This window comes from Ovis aries, chromosome 9, assembly GCF_016772045.2.
Source record: "Ovis aries strain OAR_USU_Benz2616 breed Rambouillet chromosome 9, ARS-UI_Ramb_v3.0, whole genome shotgun sequence".
NCBI classification, from domain to species: domain Eukaryota; kingdom Metazoa; phylum Chordata; class Mammalia; order Artiodactyla; family Bovidae; genus Ovis; species Ovis aries.
This window is the reverse complement of record NC_056062.1, coordinates 76,100,899-76,110,530: the sequence shown is the minus strand read 5'-3', so window position 1 is coordinate 76,110,530 and position 9,632 is coordinate 76,100,899. Positions and strand designations below refer to the sequence as shown.

The 9,632-nt window shown below is 43.6% G+C and overlaps 1 protein-coding gene across 2 annotated transcripts; it reads right to left on the bottom strand.

The window, feature by feature from the left end:
• Positions 1–201: 201 nt before the first annotated feature.
• On the bottom strand, positions 202–7,406 carry ZNF706 (zinc finger protein 706). Of its 2 annotated transcripts, none has more exons than XM_015097897.4 (4): positions 7,187–7,406; positions 3,744–3,880; positions 1,188–1,295; positions 202–508 (listed from the first exon to the last, which is right to left on the bottom strand). In XM_015097897.4, the coding sequence occupies exons 2-3, from the start codon at positions 3,876–3,878 to the stop codon at positions 1,200–1,202; spliced, it is 231 nt and encodes a 76-aa protein (XP_014953383.1). In that variant the 5' UTR covers positions 3,879–3,880; positions 7,187–7,406; the 3' UTR covers positions 202–508; positions 1,188–1,199. The 2 variants fall into 2 exon arrangements, with proteins under 2 accessions (XP_014953383.1, XP_060249472.1); XM_060393489.1 differs by lacking the exon at positions 7,187–7,406 and adding an exon at positions 6,790–7,026.
• Positions 7,407–9,632: the final 2,226 nt, after the last annotated feature.

The window sequence follows — 9,632 nt, the reverse complement described above, 5'->3', positions numbered from 1 at the left end:
TTCTTCACCTAGGTCAGCAACTGCCAATAAAATCCTGTGCACAAATTAGTGAATGAGTCTGCTCTGGTTTAACTATGAACCTGCCCCTGAACTGAGAAAAGGACCTAAGAACTGCGCTTGCAATTTCAGCTGATGAATTCATTAGATTTTTATAAGGCAAATAATGCAGAAAGAACAGAATTTCTAAAACCATTTATCCTGTGATGTTGTAAAATCAAAGTACTACTTTATTAAATGAGTTATTTTACACAATATGAACATCAATATAATTACAATTGTAAAAAAATTTTTTATAACAAGGATGGACTGATTTTCAGATTTCCAAATCAGAGTCAACTGTACATTTACACAGAATTGTCTTTGCATGAAGCCCAAAAGGGAACAGCATAAAAATGAGTGTTTCTGTAGCCCCTTTATTTTGCTGATCAACAGTTTGTTAGAAAAGCAGCTGCAGGTTTGTTACCTAAGGTCTGAGACAGTAGAAGAATCAAAGGTGTCACGTATTCACCTATAAAACATAAGATGTTCAGTGAATGTGAGCATTACATAAATATGATTTACACGTATTTCAGGTGTCTTTAAAAAAAAAGCGAAACATGCCTAAGCTATGAAGTTAGCCTGACAGATCTGTCAACTAAGTTTTATAAACAGATCTTTGATGAATATAAAAAGAAATAATTCTCATACATATACCATTACCATTTAGGAAAAAAAATCCAACCACACAGAAAGTACCAACTGCTTATTTTCAAGTGACTGTCCAGTTTATAGTGAATGCCTACATCCTATCTTATATTTTAACGTACTCTGCTAAGCACTCTAAGTCAAATACCAACAAAAAGGCACTCACAGACTATGGTCTGCATCATTTCTGGGAGCAAGATCCTCAAACACTTTTATAATGGTCACTTTCTTTAAACTGAAAACTCCTCCATTCTTGGACTAGAGTTGGCCAGCATCACCTCATCCCATTTTTGGCTACAGTGGTAAAAAACTTAGAGGTTTCAAAGGCATTGAAAGGATATGGTCTGGGGAAATGGACTTCTAACAATTGCAAAGTTAAATGTTAACTTAAAAGAGGGCAGTAATGAAGTCTCAGCTAGAAGATAGAAATCAATTTTACGATTACAAAAGATAATTCTGCTCTTGTATACAACCTGACATTAACAAAAGAAAATGTCAATTACCTGTAAACAACTTTATGCCTGAACATCAGCTAATTCTGGAGGAAGTGGAGTCTTAGGATGCTTGCTCTCAAAGTGCTGCTTGAAGGTCTTAGGGTCTGGCATTTGTGTCTAATTTTTAAAATTGTGCAAAAAAGAAGAGTTAGACCTGATTCATGAAACAAAAGTGTGCTTTTAAAATCCTAAGCCTACTCATGATCAACAACTACTGCAAAACACTTTTAAATTCCTTTAACTTACTGGCTGACACATGAAAAGGACTTTGTAGCAAAGAAATTCATAGCATATCCCACATTTCACATATAAAAAAGGGATGGGTCACAGAGAATATTACCTGATTAATAGCAAACAATAGATAACATTTACTGGATATGTTAAGCATTGTTACCAAACTTTTCACAGAATCTTCCAGTAATCTTAAATCAGTTTTTACTATCTGCATTTTCTGTGCTAAGGAAACTAAAACCTACAGTTTAATTTGTCCAGTACCTGTGTTTAACTTAGTACTAGATACTTCAGACCTCAAATACTATACTACACCGACTTAACTAGGCAAAGACATTCAATTATTTATTATTTAAGCACATTACATTAGATAAAACATTAAATAAACATTTTTTGTTGCTGTGAGTTCTATATGAGATACTCTAGCATTTTCAGAAAAATACTCAGAGTATTTTTTCATTAGTTGAAATTTACTTTTACCTTGTCTCTTTCCAAACAGAATCTGAAGCTTGCTCAATCTCATTATTTTGTGTATATCAAAACTCAATAAAAACAAGTTATTTAATTTAACAGATTTCTTCTCTTAATGAGAACTTCTAAGGAGTCAGGAATTCTTTCATTGGTAATGACTTCAATAAAAGATTAACTTTAGTCCAGGAATCAATCAAGTCTTATCAATATCCCTTCCCAACCATGGGCTTCCCAGGTGGTGCAGTGGTAAAGAATCTGCCTGCCAACGCAGAAGATGTAAGAGACATGGGTTTGATCCCTGGGTTGGGAAAATCCCCTGGTGGAGGAAATGGCACCCCCTCTCCAGTATTCTTGCCTGCAGAATCCCAGCGAAGAGTCAAATACAACTGAGCAACTGAGCCACTTCCCATCCATACTACCAATTCTACCCAGACATACTGAAAAAAAAAATGTCTGTTGTAACTGAAACCTCCTCACCATGCGCTTTTCCTTTGGCACTTTTATTTAATAACTTCAAGGGTGGTGACCTTAGGCGACTTCCCTGGCGGCACAGTGGATAAGAATCCACCTGCCAATGCAGGGGACACAGGTTTAATCCCTGGTCTGGGAAGATTCCACATGCCATGGAGCAACTAAGCCCAAGCTCTAGAGCCCATGAATCTCAAGTACTCAACACACACACGCAAGGGCCTGCAACCCACAACTCCTAAGCCTGAGCGCTACAACTACTGAAGTCCCTGTGCCCCAGAACCTGTGCTCCTCAACAAGAAAAGCCACCACAATGAGAAGCCTGCAGAGTATCCCCCTGTCACCGCAACTAGAGAAAGTCCACTAGCAGCAGCAAAGACCCCTCGCAGCCAAAAATAAAAATACTAAGAAGAAAAAGTAGTGAGTTTAAATAGGCAAAAAAAGACCCTAGCCTGGAATTTAAGGAAAACTTCTTCGTAGCAGTGTGGTCCAGAAGATGGGCTCTGGAGGTGGACCTCCAGGGTTCAGATCCCAGCTCTCCAACATACTAGCTGGGTGACCCAGCACAAGTTATTTAACTCCCCATGACTCAATTGCTCTTCTGTAAAATAAGAATGAAAGTACTTTATGCCATAGAGGAGCTGTGTGATTAATGGGCACATACATGGAAAACATGTGGCTCAGTGTTTGGCACCTCGTAAGCACTCAATAGCAGCTGTTATGATTCTTCTTCAATCGAATAAAACACATTAATGCTAGTCAAAGCCCTCAACGTGAATATACTCTAGTTTTGTAGACATAACTACAAATTTAGCAAAGAAAAAAAAAAAAGGCCAAGTATATAACCAGAGGTGTCTTACATAGCTTTAAATTAAGAATGTAAATCTGACTTTTCTTATGAAGTTCAAAGTGTATTATCTGCCCTTAAGAAGATATCTTTTTTCTCTATGAGGAAAGGGTTTTTGCTTTGTTCATTCCTTCTCAATAACACCAAGAAAACTGTGTCTGGCCAGAGGAGCTATCCCAAAAATATAATTGTTGGGAGTTTTACAGCAGTTCAGTGGTTAGAGGACTCTGTGCTTTTAGTACAGGGGACACAGATTCAAAACCTAGTCAGGGAACTAAGATTCTTCTGTGCCTCAAGACACAGACAAAACACATACACACATATATATAAATCATTGAATAGAAGATAGAAGATGGGTTCCTAACACAATCACCTCTCAAATCTATTTCAAGTAAAGCATTTTTCTTGCTATGTTTGCAAAATTTTAACCTATACAAACCAATCCCTAATGAAAGAACTGTCCATGAGAGAGCCATGCCTTTCAGATAAGACTGGGCACATTCAGGGTGGTACGGCTGTAGGAAGCTATGTCTTTCAGTTCCCCTTACCCTACAGACAGTGCAGGTATATATTAAGGCAGCTTTGGCAGCAGCCTTCTGGTCATGTCCTTGTTTCTTCTTTTGTCCAGCTTGCTTTTTGGCATTTTTCTGCTGAGACTGAATCTTCTGCTGTCCACGAGCCATATCTGAAAACAGGAGTTGAGACATTAGAGCAAAATCTTAGTACGGTAACACCCCAAGAACTGGACAGCTGATTTATAGAAACACTAGTCAATCAAAATGTATGGATTTTCAAATTCTCACATACAAGGCTACTAGAGGATAAACTGATATAACCACTGTAGAAAACTAGTCACCTACGCTGTAATCTCACAATTCCACTCTTGGTATATATTCAATAGAAGTGCAAATACATTTTTGTACAGCAAAAGGTACAGTTCAAGAATGCTCAGTGCATCTGTTTCCAAAACTGGAAAGAATCCAAATGCTTATTAATAGTAAAGGAGACACATAATGTGTGGCAGACTTCTACAATGGACTACTGTGCAGCACTCAAAGGGAAGGATTATTACAAGCAACAACATGGTTATATCTCAGTGTTAAAGGAAAAGAAGCCAGATACAAAGAACCTGTGTTGCATAAAGCTTAGAACAGTCAAAATTAATCCAGGAAGTAACAATGGGAAAAAAAGGACATGAAGGAGATTTTTGGGGTGCCGATAATGTTCTGTGTTTTGATCCAGGTAATGGTTATACAAGTGTGTTCACTTGTAAAAATTCACTTAACTATACACCTAAGAACTGTACACTTTCCTGTATGTAATCTTCAAAAGTTTACCTAAGACAGTTTAGCTCCTTCCTCAATCACTTGATCATTTTGCAAAAGTACTTTCCCCTTTGACCTGAGATTCTTAGAACTTTAAGAGAAATAAAAGCTGTCATCCAGTGCCTCTAAAGAAATTCACAGGAGCAGTGGGAACCATCCTCTTGAATACTTAGGTTTCATAAAATTACTGTGCAATTCTTTCTTTTAAAAAAAAAAACTGGTCTTCATATGACTGCTGGACAAATTATTAAGATTAAAGGGGTTGTTGTTCAGTTGCTCAGTCATGTCCGACTCTGTGACCCCATGGACTGCAGCACGCCAGGCTTCCCTGTCCTTCACCATCTCCCAGAGCTTGCTCAAATTCATATCCGTTAACAATAAGGGTACTTTTACAAAAATGAAAGCTACCCCTTTTTACTACTGGCAATCTGAAATTAACATGGGTTAAAAATTAGGGGAAACATTTTTATTTTTTCAATAAAGACTTCTTTAAGACAACAAGTTAAACCTATTCATAAAAGGTCTATAATAAGTTGGAGCTGGTTTTTAAATACTTTAAAATAGGATCTTTAAAATAGGATTTAAGTAGAATCCCTATGGATAGTTTTGACTAGCACTGCAATTAAATTTTACACTTTTAAGTCATTTCAGGACATGAACACACAATACATTTATTAACTTCACCAGGAAAGAGTGTTAGCTTGTTCTGACTAGAACCTTAACTAGATAAGAGGTCAAAACAGTCACTGAAACACCCCAGTTTCTCCCAAAAAGAAAAAGGGGAACAACAACAACAAAAAAGCACACCCATAGGACAAGTTCCCACTAGCATTAAACATCAAACCTAAAAGTCAAAATACAAAGGAAGATCAATCCTTTTCTAGGAAGCCAGCTCAGCATTTCAAAAAATCACAAAATTTTTCAGTATGACTACCCTAATATAGGAACCCCATTCCCATCAAATAATGGTATATACAATCAGATGTGTTAGCCACTCAAGACTAAACTCCCATTTTTGTTATTTTTTTAAAAACCAAATCCTTATTAATTCCAAGTCAAATGAAATGCTTTTTTAAAAAGTGTATTTATGGCAAGTTTACAAACCTATTCCCATGGAAACAGATTTGGACACTTCTGCATTATTTGAATGATAGGTATTCAATCTTTATGATATCTCAATGTTTATAACATTCTTAGTGTCTCAATGTCTTAGTATCAGTACCTTAAGTCAGAATACTTCAGGCTTCACATGGATCTGAACTCTTCCACATGATGTACGACATGTATGTTAATACACTGATTATGGAGGTAACCTCTTAACTGTTTTACCCTGTATAAAATGGTAAGCTACTAATTCTAGAAGTTTCTTTGACATCTAGAAGTTATTAGCTGTTCTGCTAAAATATTCACGCAGTGATCTGAAACAAGCAACTTTTGCCGTTACCACTGCTGATAAAATACAACATTAACAATACATTTTCCCATTCTCATTGTCATCTCACAAAAGTAACAAAAAACACATAACAGCTTTAATAAAGAAAAGATTGTGGTTGCTGTTATTTTTAAAACAGAAAACACGAGGCAAAGGAAATTGAAATCAGTCTAAATGCGTAAGACAGGCCCCTAAGTTCTAGCGACACGCTTGCATTGATTTCCTTTTTGAAAGCAGAAATGCAAACGAACAAACCACCTGCTTTTGGACAGCTCAACTTAGGGCTTGCTCTCAAGCCAACTGAGTTTTCCACAAAATCTTAAGCGTAACTACGCATAACTTCTTGATTAAAAGCAGCGAACTGAGGGGCAAGAAGTCATTTACAAATACCTAAAAGCTGGCTTATAACTCTTTATTTTGTATGGTCTTCCGAGGGGGCTGTACAGAGGGAAGTAAGTAAAGCGAGTAATGAGTTCTTACAATATGGGGGGCTCTTACAGGAGGTACCAAGTATAAGCCTTGCCCCAAAAGAGCCTCCTAAAACCAAAACAAACGAGTAAGAAAAAATTTTTGGATCCAGGAAGTAGGATCATTTTCCATTAAGTATCTGAAAACGAAGAGGCCCGGGCAGTGAACAACTACTTGACTCTGGCTTTTTTAGTGAACTAAGTCCCTTTCGGAGAGGAGAGAGGATGAAAGGGCCGGCAGTTAGGTCTATCTTCGCCAGCACTTCGCTGAGCCCGGCTGTTAAGCCCGGCACACCTTCCTTCCCAGACCGGCCTCTCCCGCCTGGAAAAGAATTCCTCCTCTTTCTCGGCCACCGAAACCCCTACCTACCGGCCCCTCCTCACGGACCCCGGCCCGAGACACGCCTCCCGGGGGCCTCCGCTGCCCGAAACCCGGCCCCTTCGGCCACCGGGAGCTCAAGCTGAGGGAAACCGACCAGCTGCTGCCGCCAGCGGGTAAGGTTACCGCTCCGCCGCCGCCGCGGCCGGCCTGCGAGCCGGCCACCTGCAGGGCCTGGCGGGCGCCCGAGCTTCCCCTCCTTCCCGGCGGCCCGCGCCGGGACAGGGCAGGCTCGGCGGCCCCCAAGGAGGCGGGGCAGGCCGGCGGCCCCTCGCGACCCGCGCTGACCCGCCCGCCCCATCACGGCCCCCGCCGACCCAGCCGGCAGGCCCCCCACCCCGGCTCCCGGGCGTCCTGCGGCGTCAGCGCCGCCCCCACAGCCGCTCACCCGGGCCGGGACAGTCTTGCGTCGGAGAGACCGCGCAGCACGAGAGGGCTTGCGGGGGGAGGTGGCCGGAGGGAGAGGAAGGGGAGCGCGCCCAGCACCGCTTCGGCCTCCTCCACCCGCCAAGGAGGGGAAAGGCGAGAGCCGGCAGCACAACAGCCCGCGACTCGCACCCGCCGCCGCCGCGCGCGCCCGCCGCCTCTGCCTTGAGGGAGGCCACTACGCCTCGTGCTCGCGCACGCCGCGCACTTCTCCCAGTCTCCCCAGCGCCGCCTGTTCCGCGCAGCCCCCGCCCACTCGCCTTCCTGCCCCGGCCTCCCGCCCCGCCTCCCCATCGCCCCACCCGCACGCGCGCCTGCGCCTCTTCCGGTCTCGCGGGCCAATGGTAGCGCGTCCCTATTACATAAGTGCGAGGGGCGGGGCCTGGCCGGGACGGCGGCCTCTCAGAGACGGGAACGGCAGGGGACGTCGCGCTCTGTCCCCGGCGCCCCTCCCCTCCGGCGTGCTCCCTTCTAGGCGGCTTCAGCCGGCCCCGGGAGCCGCGTGATCTCGGTCCTTTCGGGTGATGGCCTGCAGTGTGATTCACAGGTCGCTTGCTCACTCACTCTGGCGGCGGCCCGGCCTCAGCCCCCGCGCCTCTTCCTTCTCACGAGACTCCAGTCTCGGCGGCGTCCTCCTGTGCCTCGGCCTGGCGGAGGCGTGGTGGTGGTGGTGGTGGGGATCCCAGGGAGGCGCGCCAGCGCCGCGGCGGCGTGGGTCACCGACCCGGGAGCCAGCCACCAGGGCGCACCGCCACCCCCGCCCCCAGTGAGGCCAGCGGGCCGGAGGCCCTTGCCTGGGATGCGCAGCCTTTGTTCTCTCACCAGCTGCCTTTTACCTCGTTCCCACGGAAACCCCAGTTGTTTGACCAATCTGAGGGGTTTAGTGAGTTCACGATTCACGCCTGACTGTCACTGAGAACTGCCGGCTAGACCTCCCTGACTGTTGCAAGCTGACTACTTAACAATATACTGAGTTGGTAACACTTAAGGGAATGGTTGAGATGATTTTGGGTCGGGGGCGGGGAGTCTTGATTTATGGGCCACATCAGGTAATTTCTAATATCTGAATCGAGCGATGGCGTTTGTAACGATGATTAAAGTTTATCTGGGAAAGACATGTAGACGTTGGTGTTTTTTTTTCCCCTCGCCCTCTGCTTCCCCCAACACACATTGGTTTCTAGTTAGAACTACAGATAAAACAACAAAGAAGACTTTGCATTTGACGTTCCCACCTTGCCCATAGCCTCCGCTCCCCCAGATTTGTCTCTGCGCAGGGAAATGTTAGTTGAACATAAACACAACGCAAGTTACCTGGATTGGGATATGTATAATCACAAAATTGTTTAGGGAGGAGTTAACTGCTGATGGCATTTACGTAGCATAAGACAAGGATCTGGTTGTTCAGTCCTTCCTTTTCACCCTCATTTCGGTTCCTCTTGCCTTTTCACGCCCTCCCTTCCATATTGCAGTTTTAAGTTACATGTTCAAATCAATATTTCTCCAGTATTCAATTGTAAGCTCATTTGTGCCACTATATACACAATGCTTAGCAGCATATAAAACATGGTAGGAATTAAAAGGACTTTTATTGACACATCATGAAGATGTAGCTTATTAATAGTCACCATAACCATAATAACTGTTAACCTAGATAATTTTATTGTTCCTTCACTGAGTCCTGTCTGACTCTTCGCAACCCCATGGACTGCAGCCTGCCAGGCTTCCATGTTCTTCATTAATTCCTGAAGTTTGCTCAAATTCATGGCATTGAGTTGATGATGCCATCCAACCATCTCATCCTCTGTCATCCCCTTCTGCCCTCAGTCTTTCTCAGCATCAGGGTCTTTTCCAATGAGTTGGCTCTTTGCATGGCCAAAGTATTGGGAGTTTCAGCTTCAGCATCAGTCCTTCCAATGAATATTCAGGGTTGATTTCCTTAGGATTGACTAGTTTGATCTCCTTGCAGTCCAAGGGACTCAAGAGCCTTTTCCAGCACCAAAATTCGAAAGCATCAGTCCTTCGGGGCTCAACCTTCTTTATGGTCCAACTCTCACATCTGTATGTGACTTGAAAAAAACCATAGCTTTGGCTATATTGACCTTTGTAGGCAAAGTGACATCTCTGCTTTTTAATAGGCTGAGGATGAGATGGTTGGATGGCATCATCAGCTTAATGGACATGAATCTGAGCAAACTCTGGGAGACAGTAAAGGACAAGGAAGCCTGGCATGCTGCAGTCCATGTGGTCGCAAAGAGTCAGATGCAACTGAGTGGCTGAACAATAACAAACAGGTAGATAGTGTCAGAGTTGAGTTACATTGTTGGATACACTGGGCTTCCCAGGTGGTGCTAGTGGTAAGAACCCACCTGCCAATGCAGGAGACATAAGAGATGTGGGCTTGATCCCTG